We start from the raw sequence: 15,207 nt of genomic DNA, 5'->3' as shown, positions 1-15,207 counted from the left end.
GCCTCCAGGGATGTAGTTAAGTCGGAGACATTTGTAGCGAAGGTCTCCAGTGCTGCAATCGTTGTAGTGTGCGACTCCATTGTTGTTTTGAGTGATGCGATTGCCGGCACCGTCTCGTTCCGCAGGATGGTTAGATCTGCTTTTAAAGTATCAGAAACCTCCTTTATTCGGGCCTCAATCGTAGCAACCACCTCCGTTTTCATTTCAACTATCTCAGAGCGTAGTAGTTTGATGGCCTCGAGAATGTTCACTTCAGCGCCGCCAGGCCAAGCCGCCCCCCCGGGTAAAGTATCAGTCCCCGGGCCGTCAGGCTCAGGGGAGGGCGGTGATGAGAGTGTGTCTTGTAGGCCGGGTTTTCTCAAAGTCATGCTTTTGGCCTTATGTTTCGTCGACATGCTGATATTTGGAAGTAAAGTAGTCTTGGTTTTTACGGGAAGGGATCACCAAAATAATATATGAAAATAAATACGGTTCTGCTGCAAAATTCACATAAACTTTAAAAATACCACGGGAGCAAACGGAAAACACGTCAGTCGCACATGGCGTCCCTCCAATCCCCCCTAGGTTGTAGTTATTATAGGAATTATGACGCGTTGACTATTTCTCTCTATACCATTTGTATTTCAAATACCTTTGACTATTGGATGTTCTAATAGGCACTTTAGTATTGCCAGCCTAATCTCAGGAGTTGATAGTCTTGAAGTCATAAACAGAGCTGTGATTCAAGCATTGCTAAGACCTGCTGGCAAACGCAGTAAAGTTTGAATGAATGCTTACGAGCCTGCTGCAGCCTACCACCGCTCAGTCAGACTGCTCTATCAAATATCAAATCATAGACTTAATTATAATATAATAAACACAGAAATACGAGCCTTCGGTCAGTAATATGGTCAAATCCGGAAACGATCATTTCGAAAACAAAATGCTTATTCTTTCAGTGAAATACGGAACCATTCCGTATTTTATCGAACGGGTGGCAACCCTAAGTCTAATTATTGATGTTACATTGCACAACATTCAATGTTATGTCATAATTATGTAAAATACTGGCAAATTAGTTCACAACGAGCCAGGTGGCCCAAACTGTTGCATATACCCTGACTCTGCGTGCAATGAACGCAAGAGAAGTGACACAATTTCCCTAGTTAATATTGCCTGCTAACATGAATTTATTTTTAACTAAATATGCAGGTTTAAAAAAATATTTTCCTTCTGTGTATTGATTTTAAGAAAGGCATTGATGTTTATGGTTAGGTACATTCGTGCAACGATTGTGCATTTTTCGCGAATGCGCATTTATTAAATCATCCCCCGTTTGGCGAAGTAGGCTGAGATTCGATGATAAATTAACAGGCACCGCATTGATTATATGCAACGCAGGACAAGCTAGTTAACCTAGTAATATCATCAACCATGTGTAGTTAACTAGTGATTATGTGAAGATTGATTGTTTTTTATAAGATAAGTTTAATGCTAGCTAGCAACTTACCTTGGCTTCTTGCTGCACTCGCGTAACAGGTGGTCTGCCTCCCATGCAGTTTCCTCATGGAATGCAATGTAATCGGCCATAATCGTCGTCCAAAAATGAAGATTACTGATTGTTATGAAAACTTGAAATCGGCCCTAATTAATCGGCCATGCTGATTAATCGGTCGACCTCTAGTTCAGTCCCAGGACCCCGAGCTTAGTGATGAGCTTGGAGGGCACTATGGTGTTGAAGGCTGAGCTGTAGTCGATGAACAGAATTCTTACATAGGTATTCCTCTTGTCCAGATGGGATAGGGCAGTGTGCAGTGCAAAGGCGAATGCAATTGAGTCATCCGTGGATCTGTTGGGGCGATATGTAAACTATAGTGGGTCTAGGGTGTCGGGTAAGGTGGAGGTGATATGATCCTTAACTAGCCACTCAAAGCACTTCATGATGACAGAAGTGAGTGCTCCAGGGCGATAGTCATTTAGTTCAGTTAACTTCACTTTCTTGGGTACAGGAACAATGGTGGACATCTTGAAGCAAGTGGGGACAATAGACTGGATAGAGAGAGATGAAATATGTGCGTAAACACTCCAGCCAGCTGGTTAGCACATACTCTGAGGGCACGGCTAGGGATTCCGTCTGGGCGGGCAGCCTTGCAAGGGTTAACACCCTTAAATGTCTTACTCACATTGGCCACGGCCACGGAGAACGGTGGTCACTGTGTTTTCCTCGAAGCGTGCGAAGAAGGTGTTTAGCTTGTCCGGGAGCAAGGCATCGGTGTCTACAACGTGGCTGGTTTTCCCTTTATAATCCGTGATTGTCTGGAGTCCCTAAAACATATGTCTTGTGTCTGAGCCGTTGAATTGCGACTCCACTTTGTCTCTTTACTGACGTTTTGCTTGTATGATTGCCTTACGGAGGGCATAGCTGGACTGTTTGTCCTCGCCCATGTTCCCAGTCACCTTGCTGTGGTTAAATGCGATAGTTCCCGCTTTCAGATTTGTGTGAATGCTGCCATCTATCCACTGTTTTGGGTTTGGATAAGTTCTAATCGTCACAGTGAGAACAACGTCCATTATGCACTTCCTGATGAACTCAATCACAGAGCCAGTGTATACGTCAATATTATTCTCAGGGGCAACCTGGAACATATCCCAAGATGCGTGATCAAAACAATCTTGAAGCATAGATTCCGATTGGTCAGACCAAAGTTGAACAGTATTTACCACAGGTACTTCCTGTTTAAGTAGGAAGGGAGGAGCAGAATGGAGGAGTGATCTGATTTGCTGAAGGGAGGGCGGGGGAGGGCATTGTAGCCATCCCGGAAGGGGGAGTAGCAATGGTCAAGAATTCTTGATGAGCGAGTAGCGCAGGCGATGTGTTGATAAAACTTCAATAGCATTTTCCTTAGATTTGCTTTATTAAAGTCCCCAGCTACAATAAATGAGGAGTCAGGATATGCGGTTTCCAGTTTGCACAAAGTCCAGTGTAGTTCCTTGAGATCTGTTGCGGTGTTTAATAACATTTCTTAAGACAACTGAAGCATTCCATTCACCTTCCCAATCGAACCGCCACGTGTCGTTTGACTAATGAAAAATAACAAATATTCTTCATCCTTGCCAGCCTCTCTGCAGTAGCCTATTCCAAGGTGTTTTGTAGAATTCTGCCTATAGTATACCTCTCCTATAGAGGCCCTCTCCTGTTCCCTGCTTGTCTCCTGAAGGGGTTCTAATTAGGCCAGGCTCAGTGGACGAACTGCACCAGGGGGACAATGGGTCAATTTGTTTACAGATCAGCCTCCCCATGTTTAGGAATACCTCAGTGGGCAGGGGGGGGGGGGGGGTCGAGACACAGAGGGGCGAGTCAAGAGCAGGGGCCGAATCTCGCTAATTACACCCCATCCACAGGGACACAGTGTCCCCCTTTGTGTCCCCTGAACAAAAAAAAGGAGATATCCCCCCCATATGAGCCGCCACTGGCCCCCCTGAAGCCCAGGCTCAGGCTCATTTCTCCAGGGCCTCCAATGCTGATTCAGCCTGAAAAGATTCTCTGTATTTGCTCATGTTAGATGACATGAGGGCATGCCCTGGTCAAATTAAAACACAAAAAGACGGGGGAGTTTTAATCTCCCCTTCACTCTCTCTCTCCCTTTCTCCCCCCCCCTCTCTCTCTTTCCCTCACACACACACACACACACACACACACACACACACACACACACACACACACACACACACACACTATACTACGATAGAGCAAATTTGAAAATTCTGTGCAACTTTTGGTGCGCGTTTACTGTGAACATTGAGGCTGTACCCACTTTAAGTTACAGTTATAACAGTGGTCAAGCAGGCTACTGTGGCTATTTGATCATAATGTAGGCCTACCAGAGTGGACTAATATCAAAAACAATGGGAGAAAATGCATCCCATAACATTTTAACATGGAAATAGCTGTTCTATCATTCAGCCTACAGTAGCAGCCAATGTGCGGTGTTCAACAACATTTCATGAGACTTTTGAGAAAAAAAACATGCATGGCTTGACATTAACCTGTTTATCCACTTGTCCTTCAGATAAGTAGGTGACCGAAAATATTGTGTTGTTTGATGCAAGAAACCACTTTACAAAATAAAATTAATTATTATTCCCATAACATTATTACCGAGAATCATACAAATTGTGCTAACCTCTGCCTAATGGCTACTTAGCTTACCTTTAAGACATAAAAAAGCTGTTTACCTGACTCGTTTTTCAAAGATGGCTAGAAATGCAAATGTTTTGTGCTCTTGGAGGAAGAAACCACTCCCCCATTGCTGACTAGAAATGAGCTATAACTGGGCTAATAACTCACTTAATAGCAAAGAATATGAACAAATGTGCACACTGGCTACATGCAGCTCTCGCTTTGATCTCGAAACAGGCACTGCTCACGACCGCTCATACTGTGAACACAGTCCAGTTCAAAGTGAATGGCACAGATCCATATATGGCAATGGTCTATTTGCATATAGGGATACTGCAGTTCTGATTGGTTATGGCGCACCAGTCTGGTAGATAGAGTATGGGTCCTGCCTGTCAATGTAATAGAATCCTACTCCAATGCACACTGCCTACAAGAAAATCTCTTGCATAGTTTGTTTCGTTTCGATATGTTGCAATCAGTATATTGCGTTGATTCGATCACAATTCTCACCGTAGAGGGAAACTAAAGGGGAAAACAAGAAAGTTGAGTGAAGGTCAATCTCGTGCTTCTCTACGCAAGCTGATATTTCTTCTGTGCAGCAGTCCCGGGAAGCTGCGCGCCCCAGCACGCATGCAGTTTAGAAGGAACATTGTGCACTACACCACACACACCAGTGCACCCACTTGGTGTTAACGGTGTGCAATAATTTTCCAGCAAATACTTTTCCCACTCTTTTTTTGTAATGAACACATGAATACTGATCATTATATATTCGTAACTCTAGAAATTAATGTTGGTGCGTTTGTGTTTGTCCTATGTAGAATAGAAAAACTGCAGGAATGGTGTGCCCACATCTTTATAGGAACATGATTTCTACAGTAACCTTTAACTAGGGCTACACACACAGTTGCTGTGGAAGATCAAAGCAATCTAATTGCTCTCCATTTCCCAAAATGAGGGATTATGACCACAGCAAGTACAGTGTGTGTGATGTTGAGTAGACTGGAGCTGCTTTCGTCACACCAAACCTAGTGGCTACAGAGCCTGTAATTCCATCATACCAAACCTAGTGGCTAAATAGCCTGTAGCTTTCTGCTTGTAATGAACTAATTCACAAAGGTACTTGTTACATTCACACAGTCTAGCTTGGCTATCTTTGTCTGTAGGGAAGTGGGAAGTGAGTTTCCAACCTGTTTCTCTGACCATGCAGCCACCTCAGACTAACTCATAATAGTTACCTTATCCTGTGACCACTCTCGTTTCCAGGGCACACGCACGCACGCACGCACGCACGCACGCACGCACGCACGCACGCACGCACGCACGCACGCACGCACGCACATACAGGATAACACTAAAACCTCAACTCGTTTTCCTTCAGCAGTCCCTCTGCTACCAACCTGACAATTTCCCCTCAGACTAGGCTACCCAATCTGCATTACAATGAAATGCTTCCAGTTTCCCTGTCCATATATCAGACAAACTTTAATATATTCCCCACTTCCTCCATGATGGGCAGAAGAATGGCCTGGGATAGAAGACACTGCTGTTCACTGACCATTTTATAGGCCACTCTGTTGTTTAATAGTTTCATGAAATCTGAGCGCACAAACCCATTCTCCCTTAGATATAACTCTGTCGGTCTTGCTCTCTGGTTCTATCTTTTTCTTCCTGTTGGGCTTGTCTGTTTATAGCTGGTTTCCTGTATCCTATAGCTGGAACATTTGTTCCCACCTCCAAAAGGAGAGGACGGTGACATACAAATTTGTGAACTGTCTGAGAAGCAGCCTCCAGTTGGTCCAAATTACATAGTCTTTATGATACATAATTATGTTAGTTGAGAAAATATTTGATAAACTAGAGATACTCTTTCAGAGCCAATAAAATAGCTCACATTTGAGTACATTTAGACTAAAGACTGTAAAATGCTTAACGGTTTTGCAACGTTAAACCCAATGAGTCAATTTGATATTAAAACTACAGTAGATCATTCAACATTTGAATCTATGTATGACGTATCTGATAACGAAATCCATCTATTCCACTACTGTGCTCTCAGATCCACCAAAGACTTACTTTTCCTTATCCTGTTCTCCAGCCAACACGGTACAACCACAAAGCAACAGGCTTGGTTGCTTACAGTAAAAGGAAGTCATTATTGTCGGCCTTAGCCTCAGGTGACTGGCAAACGTTACTCTGAACATAGGCTGAACGTTCCAGTGCTGTGGGTTATAGTTGGCAGGCTGATAGAGCACACAGAGGCAGACAGGACATCCCTTTACTTTTTCTCCTGATCAGTCATTTTCATCAGCCAGCCAGACAGCCACTCTGCATTCCTACCAGGTGACAAAGGACAACAGGCTCCAGACGTTCTTTCTTCTGCCCCCCCCCCCTCCCCCCGCTTCTCCCCCTAGTACCCTCTCTCGCTCTCTCACTCTCTCCTACTGTTCTTGCCTGCCTCTTTCTCTCTCTCTTGCGTCCCTCTTCCATGCCATTTTCTCTCTATCTCTTTCATCCTTTTCTTTGTCTTTCTTGCTCACATTCAGGCGTAATGTTCATGTCAGTACCTGGCATCACTGCAGTGCTTGGCATCATATTTCAGACAGCTGTGCTTTCTCCAAGGACTCTCCCTCCCCCTGTTTCTCTCTCTCTCCCTCTGTTTCTTGCTCTCTATACCTGCTCACCTTGTACTACTCATGTGGTTGGCAATGGAGGGAGAGACCACTTTCAAATGTCTGACGCATTAAACAATGACAGAGAGTTAGATAAACATACAGCTGGAGCGGGGCCAGCGGGACAAAGGTGACTTCACCGGCCAAGTTGATCCAGTGTCAAGCCACTACATCAGTAAACCTTACTCACTGACTGCACCAATCCCAACCCTCCACTACACCAGTAGAACATACTGAACCTATCCCACCCATCCATTACACCAGTGGTCGCTTTCCAGGCCAACTACATTGCAGTTGTTGCTTTGCATCAACTAACACATGTACCTTCCCATCGACTGCACAGTTGGGCATCAGATTGGTATGTCATATGATATGGTTAGCTGATATGGTAAACACCTATCCAGGCGTTGTTAGATCTGGCAGGCATCTGCAATGCAGTCAGCCTGGAATGAAGCCACTGACTGCAACTATTCCACCTATCCACTACACCAGCCCAGCTTAAAATGCATAAATGTGTAGTGTCTGATAATACATCCCCCTGGTAGTTGATGTTGCTGCAAACAACAATGTGTTCATGTTTGAGAAGGCCTCTGATATTCCCCCGGGGGACAAAAGGTTTGTGCATGTTTCTATACGGGACTTAAAAGCCCAGACTTATTTTAACTGGCTCTTATACAGAGTATTATCCATGACATAGTCTACAAAGGAGACAATACAAAGGAGACAATATAACAATGGCCAGATATACCAAGTCTGTAACAAAGCACAGACACCCAACAGAAGACTTACTGGTAGAGATACTAAATATACAGTTGAAGTCGGAAGATTACATACACTTAGGTTGGAGTCATTAAAACTCGTTTTTCAACCACTCCACAAATTTCTTGTTAACAAACTATAGTTTGGGCAAGTCGGTTAGGACATCTATTTTGTGCATGACACAAGTCATTTTTCCAACAATTTTTTACAGACAGATTATTTCACTTATAATTCACTGTATCACAATTCCAGTTGGTCAGAAGTTTACATACACAAAAGTTGGCTGTGCTTTAAACTGCTTGGAAAACTCCAGAAAAGGATGTCATGGCTTTAGAAGCTTCTGATAGGCTAACTGATTTCATTTGAGTCAATTGGAGGTGTACCTGTGGAGGTATTTCAAGGCCTACCTTCAAACTCAGTGCCTCTTTGCTTGACATCATGGGAAAATCAAAAGAAATTAACCAAGACCTCAGAAAAATAATTGTAGACCTCCACAAGTCCAAACGCCAGAAGGTACCATTTTCAGGCCTCCCGGGTGGCGCAGTGGTCTAAGCTGTGCCACCAGAGACTCTGGGTTCGAGCCCAGGCTCTGTCGCAGCCGGCCGCGAGTGGGAGGCCCATGGGGCGGCGCACAATTGGCCTAGCGTCGTCCGGGTTAGGGAAGGTTTTGCTGGCAGGGATATCCTTGTCTCATCGCGCACTATCGCTAGTGGCGGGCCGAGTACAGTGCACGCTAACCAGGTCGCTAGGTGTACGTACGGTGTTTCCTCCGACACATTGGTGTGGCTGGCTTCCAGGTTGGATGCGCGCTGTGTTAAGAAGCAGTGCGGCTTGGTTGGGTTGTGTTTCGGAGGACGCATGGCTCTCGACCTTCGCCTCTCCCGAGTCCGTGCGGGAGTTGTAGCGATGAGACAAGACAGTAACTACTAACAATTGGATACCACGAAATTGGGGAGAAAAAGGGGGTAAAAAAAAGAAGAAAAAAGAAGGTACCATTTTCATCTGTACAAACAATAGTACGCAAGTATAAACACCATGGCGCAGCCGTCATACCGCTCAAGAAGGAGACGCATTCTGTCTCCTAGAGATTAACGTAATTTGGTGTGAAAAGTTCAAATCAATCCCAGAAGAACAGCAAAGGACCTTGTGAAGATGCTGGAGGAAACAGGTACAAAAGTATCTATATCCACAGTAAAACAAGTCCAATATCGACATAACCTGAAAGGCCGCTCAGCAAGGAAGAAGCCACTGCTCCAAAACCACCATAAAAATGCCAGACTATGGTTAGCAACTGCACATGGGGACAAAGATCATACTTTTTGAAGAAATGTCTTCACCCAACTTACTGTGGGAAGCTTGTGAAAGGCTACCTGAAACGTTTGACCCAAGTTAAACAATTTAAAGGCAATACTACCAGATACTAATTGAGTGTATGTAAACTTCTGACCCACTGGGAATGTGATGAAAGAAATAAAAACTGAAATAAATCGTTCTCTCTACTATTATTCTGACATTTCACATTCTTAAAATACAGGGGGATCCTAACTGACCTAAGACAAGGAATTTTACTCTGATTAAATGTCAGGAATTGTGACAAACTGAGTTTAAATGTATTTGGCTAAGGTGTACGTAAACTTCCGACTTCAACTGTAGATGAGAGAGAGAAAGAGAGATACTAAAACAGAATGAAAACGTCTCTTTCTTAAGGATAATGTGTCAGAAAAGTATAGCACCGCCTAAGTTAAATCTCTGCATGTTTAAATAAAAAGCATTTGATTAAACCCCTGTCAGTCTAAGCCGTTGATGGTGGGGGGAGGGGGGGGGGGGGGGGGGTTCTACGCTGAAATATGGAATTGTTAAAGGATGGTCATACTATGGATCTTTTAGCTATTTGATTTTGAATTTTAGGACCCCTTTAGGTATAATATATATATATATATATTTGTAAAATATTGAATTTGGCCTTTACTACTATAGCCCAGAGAAACGCATTGAATAACACATTCATAAATGGCAAATACATAAAAAAGTACATATTAAGAAACAAGGTTTTGAAGTGTCTGTCCTATATCTAGGATATGAAAGCTCAGGAAACTTTTTTTTACACATATTTAACCCATTTTGAGGGTAGGCATAAAACTACTTTCATAATTTCATATATTTTTTTAACCGGTACTGATTATCTTCAGACGAGTCCCGTGACACTTCTGGGCGTCGTAGAGCAAAACGGAGAGCAGCATCGTGTTTGTGAGAATCCCCCCTTTCCATAGCCTGGTCATAATAGGTTAAACCATTCAGACACTACAGACATTTCGTTAGAAGACCAATTTTCAGGATGTCTCATGATCTGACAAATACTGCTCTAGCTCTGTCACCTTTCACGGCAGAGGCGGAAGTGCGACATATGCAGATATGGTGGATTGAGATGCATCCAAAGCAAAAACACAGGTATCTCTAGCTTAGACTGACGGATTTTGATGTAGATTATGTTATTATGTTACTTAGATAGACGTACCGGCGCGTCAATCGACTCTAGGTGGGTTTCCACTAGATAACACAGCCACAAAGTCAAAGTTGACAAAAATAAATAGATTTTTGGCATTCATTTAAGGTTAGAATTAGGCATTAGCTTAGATTTGTGGTTAAGGTTAGGGTAAATGTTAGGGTTAGGTTTAAAATACATTTTAGAAATGGGAGGTTTAACCATAATTATGACTTTGTGGCTGTGTTAACTAGTGACGACCGATTTCATGGAGAAGACATTGAATGCTATGTTATTTCTCGATGTGAATTTCATACCTTTTCTAAAAAGGACATACTGCAATGGCCTATTCATGAGAATATTGAATTTACTAAGCTTAAATATATTTTCTTAAGTTGGTTAGGCGGCTACATTTGATAAAATTCTATGTGCATGCAGTAAAATAAAATACATTTATGGATGAAGGCAAGCCTGGTCATGACAAGATACACAACTTGGTGAGCATTTCAGACATCTTCTGAGCATTTCAGACATACAAACAAACACCCATTGTTGTGTGGAGCATATTTTTTCAGATTCAAAAAATTGCATAGCTGTCATCTCCCCAACTCAGATCTCTCAGCACCAAAGAAAGGAACATGAAAGCCAAAAGAGTGCTGAAAGTAAGCGCCCTGGTTTGCATTAGGGCTAGCATCCTATTATGTTGGTGATATTTCAAAGGTTTTTGGGGGTTGAAAGTGAAAGTATGAAATGGTTTAACTCAAAGGAAAGGCATGCAGGGCCTCACTTCCACCAGGCCTCCTCAGGGGGATCTTACAGTGAATAGCCTTTTTGTGGAACACTCACAGATCTTTCCCTCATAAACAGGTACTTGTTGTGGTCGCTTAAGTTTATTTTCACGTTGCATTTTAATACTTAGTCATAAGTATTAAAGAGAGAGACCGTAACGAAAGGCTGCCATTCAGTAAACATTAAGAATTTTTCCATCTTTATAAATTGAAGGGTATCCTCTTACAAAGACAAGGCACCATGCCTTTTGTATAATTTATTTTATCATGGGTTTTAGCACTAAACACCAGCATATATTAACACTCAATAAAACTATGATAAACCTTGCAAATTACATCTGCCATTCAATCATCATTCATTCACATTAATTGAGTATTAAATTTGATTGCAAAAAACACAAATGTGCACATACAAAAGAGCACAATACTGTATAGAAACATTCAGTCTTTGGTTTGGATTAACCTGCCTCCTCGTTTTATATTTTCTACCAGGAAATTCAGGAAAGGAGAGAAACTGAGATAGTGGGGCAGGCAGAGGAGGAGGAGCAGGTGACTCTGGAGGCACCACAGTAACCAAACCCCTGGTGCCATCTGGTTGCTAATCACCTCCCACACACAAAGGGCTCTTTTTTCAGCCCTCAGCTCAGCACGCTGTATATTTTGTGTTCTGTCTCTTATTTACTCCTGCCAGCCGCTCAGGTATACGGGAACGCTAGACAGAAGGAGACGGAGAGAGAGAGAGGGAGAGGGAGGGAGAGAGAGGGAGGGAGAGAGACAGACAGACAGAGGGAGAGAGAAAGAGAGAGCGAGAGCGAGGGAGAGCGAGAGAGACAGAGAGGGTGGGAGAGAGAGGGTGAGAGAGGGAGGGTGGGAGAGGGAGGGTGGGAGAGAGAGACAAATTGATGGGGAAAGACAGAGAAACAGAGAGGGGGAGAGAGATATTCGAGGAATCTCTCCACACATCTTAGTGCATATAACATCTTAGTGGACTCCAGGTCCACCACACTGACCAATTTCTAAACATAAACAAAAACAGGATTAGTGTAGATATTTGACCGTTGCCTGCAATGCACCAACATGCTGGCTATCTCCCTTCCCTTTAATGTAGAAATCTTTGTATAAATGAAATACAGAGGGAACAGCAACCTGTTAAATCTGTCTGTGCTGAGAATATGTACAATTATAACTCAAAAAGTCTATCCTTAGGAAAGAAACCTTTTCATTCTCTCTCTCTCTCGACATCAATAAACATTAGTTCACAGTGGTAGCTTAAGCTACTCAATCATCAAACCTTAACCTTATGAACCAGAACTCAAACTGTCAGAAATATTGAAGAAATATTATGCTTGTTGTCGTCATTACATTTCAGCTCTCAATAAATGAATCATAATATATTTGATATACACTGTTTCATATGGACTGTGACTGTTATGTCCTTACTTACAGTATAACACAGGCTACTTAGAATACTATAGTATATACACTGAGTGTACAAAACATTAAGAAGGACCTGGTCTTTCCATGACATAGACTGATCAGGTGGATAAAGGTGAAAGCTATGATCCCTTATTGATGTCACTTGTTAAATCCACATCAAATCAGTGCAGATGAAGGGGAGGAGACTGTTTAAAGAATGAATTTCAAGCCTTGACACAATTGAGACATGGAATGCGTGTGCCATTCAGAGGGTGAATGGGCAAGACAAAATATTTAAATGCCTTTGAACAGGGTATGATAGTATTAGGAAGGTGTACATTAGGAAGGTGTTCTTAATTTTTGGTACACTCAGTGTAGGTTGATGGTCCTCTTCTTATGAGTGCACATTTCTATGGGGCATTCTTAATGTTTATCCCTAAGGAGTCAGTTGAGTTTCATGGAGTGGCACCATGCCAGAATGATGGTAGTAAAGTCAAGAATACAGGGGAGATCAGGCCAAAGCTTGTGAAACAGGAACACATCCTCTTACTTTGATTCAACCAGTCACATTATACATGTTGTAACAGATCTCATCAAGGAAAACAGAGGAAATACAGTGCACTGATATCACCCGTTGGAAGAAGTGGAATTTGAGAAAGAAAAGTCACTTTGGGAAATCACCTATAGAAAAAAATCCTAGAACTCTAACCGGCTAATGATTTTACTCCTGGAACCTGATTCCCCTAGTTTCCCCCAATCCCTAAATCACAATAATCTTACCCCAGTAATACAGTAATAAAATTAGGCCAATTGTATGATAACTGAAGATGTCCGTTGTTTCAGTTTCAATTCAGTGATGTAGCAGACATGATTGTCTAGACATGATAGATATAGTAATATGTCACAACAAGACCATGCACTTCTAAAATTAGCATCGTCACAGATTGGTGTAGGTCTGTGGTATTCATTTTGTCCTGCATCTCTCGCTCTCTTTCTCGCTCTCTCTTTCTCCCTCTCTGTCTATCTCTCCCTCTCTGATGCAATGGAGAAAAGGACCACACCCTCCTCCTCCTTCAAGCAATACAAATGACATCAGGCTCTTGTAGAGGAAAGGTAAACACAAGCAGCCACAAGCAGGCCTGCACAACAGGACAGAGGCTTTGAAGGGATACCAAACACTATTCAAAGGCCTCTTTGGCAAGCAAGCAACATAATACAAGACAGGCCACGTTTTACACTGCAAATATATTCATGTAAAAGCATTATTTCAACAATGTGAGTTTTTCCTGTTGTGCAAATGCATCCAAGAGCCACATGAACAACCCTGAAATGTGCCGAATTTGAAAGGCTGATGAGATATATCTTCATTTAGTATATAGTCATTTAGTTGATCACAGTTAAGTAAAACACCTTCATTAAAATATAAAGTTCTAGGCTACGTTCATATTCCAGAGAGAGACTGAAATGCTGTTAATTATGGTAACCTCACTTCATCAGAACAACTATTAAAACACGATTGAATTTCTCTTTGTGGCAAAACTATTATGGCTACAGCATAACTGATCAAATATGTCAGGTGTTGCATTAATAGATACCAATAGCTTTGACTTTGATCTTGGATTGTGTTTCTTTTGAACTCAACATTTATGCAATAGAAAATCGAATACTCTTAATCAATATAATAACAAAATATATGTTGTAATAACATTGTAAAATCTCGTTAATAGTAAGGCCATAAAAACAATTTAAACCCCAAAAAATGTATTATCACTGTTACATAAGCGGTAGGCTACATTGTAGATGTGTTATATTACAATGTTTTATAATGTCCAATCCCCGACGTTAATTGTAACGTTTCAGTTGCAGATTGATTGTTGCTGGCTACAACATTACAGTATTTTGAATGTAACTGTTATTTTGTTATTCATAATTTGGGGAAAGTAAGTATCGTCACAATGGTGGGTTCTTTCAAGGGGTGGGGCATCTTTGCCTTAAAAAAAAACTTTGCCAAACTTACGCGGCTGCGTAGACAATGGATACTTGATTTGACACTTGATATCACTGTTCATTGTTCACCATCCCGAAAAGGAGAATGAAATAAATTAAGGCTACATTGAATAACACATTCCCTGTCTCCCTCTTCTGCACCCCACCCCCACCTATTCGGATTCACATTTACGCACAGACGTACACTGACCCAATACCGTACAGTTGCCCATAAAAGTTTGTATCCATTACTGACTTTTTCTAATGACTGAACAGAAGTATATGGTTCGTGTATTGCTCTCTACGGTTGAATTCCCAAATCGGGAATAACAACTAAATATGAAGGCTGCATAGATGCCCGGACCATCGAATAGCAGTTTTTACACAAACCACAGTGGGGGTGCAGAATAGTGAGCAGCAATTTTCTCCACGGAGAACGAAGTTGGTTTTGTACGATTCGCTTTTTCAAGGACACTGCAGATTGCTGTCACGCACTACACAGATTTCTGTCGCCACTGACACGGGCGTGTTGCCCCACTGGTCGACCGGGAGCGCACAAAAAACAGAAAAGGGTTTACCTTTTTGCCGTTTCTGCTGTTATAGCCGTTGTATGGATTGATTCCTGTCCTTGGCGGTACGGAGAGCAGCATTTTTCTCGGCGCTATGTATGGAGCGGCGAGTACAGCCCAGGCTGCCAAGTGACGTCAGCAGCTCGGGAAGTTAAGCTTGGAATCAGGGGAAGCGATCCGAGCCCCGCTGCCGCCAGTGCTGCTGCTCGCGGCCAAGCGCTGCGCTTTCACGCGTCTGGGTCCTAGCGCGCCAAAACCAACCGTGCCGATGGAACGGTTTCTGATAGCCAAACATAAAGACTGTATTGGCAATAGGTTGTCAAAGTTCTGCTATGTAAAATCTTATCTAAACCTGGAACGAATCAACAATGTCCCA

At 42.5% G+C, this 15,207-nt stretch overlaps 1 protein-coding gene across 4 annotated transcripts in view; it reads right to left on the bottom strand.

The window, feature by feature from the left end:
• LOC120061773 (RNA-binding motif, single-stranded-interacting protein 2-like) overlaps positions 1-15,001 on the bottom strand; it is a 78,236-nt gene extending 63,235 nt beyond the window's left edge. For 3 of the 4 annotated variants that reach the window (XM_039011627.1, XM_039011626.1, XM_039011625.1), the window contains exon 1: positions 14,841-15,000. In XM_039011627.1, the coding sequence (XP_038867555.1) occupies positions 14,841-14,912 (72 nt within the window). In that variant the 5' untranslated portion in view covers positions 14,913-15,000. Of the gene's footprint in view, positions 1-14,840 lie in introns of all 4 variants that reach the window. The other variant, XM_039011628.1, reaches the window with a different exon arrangement.
• Between the last annotated feature and the right edge of the window lie 206 nt (positions 15,002-15,207).

Source organism: Salvelinus namaycush, chromosome 2, assembly GCF_016432855.1.
Source record: "Salvelinus namaycush isolate Seneca chromosome 2, SaNama_1.0, whole genome shotgun sequence".
Classification (NCBI taxonomy): Eukaryota; Metazoa; Chordata; class Actinopteri; order Salmoniformes; family Salmonidae; genus Salvelinus; species Salvelinus namaycush.
The sequence above is the reverse complement of the archived record's forward strand: the minus strand, read 5'-3'. Positions and strand labels throughout refer to the sequence as shown.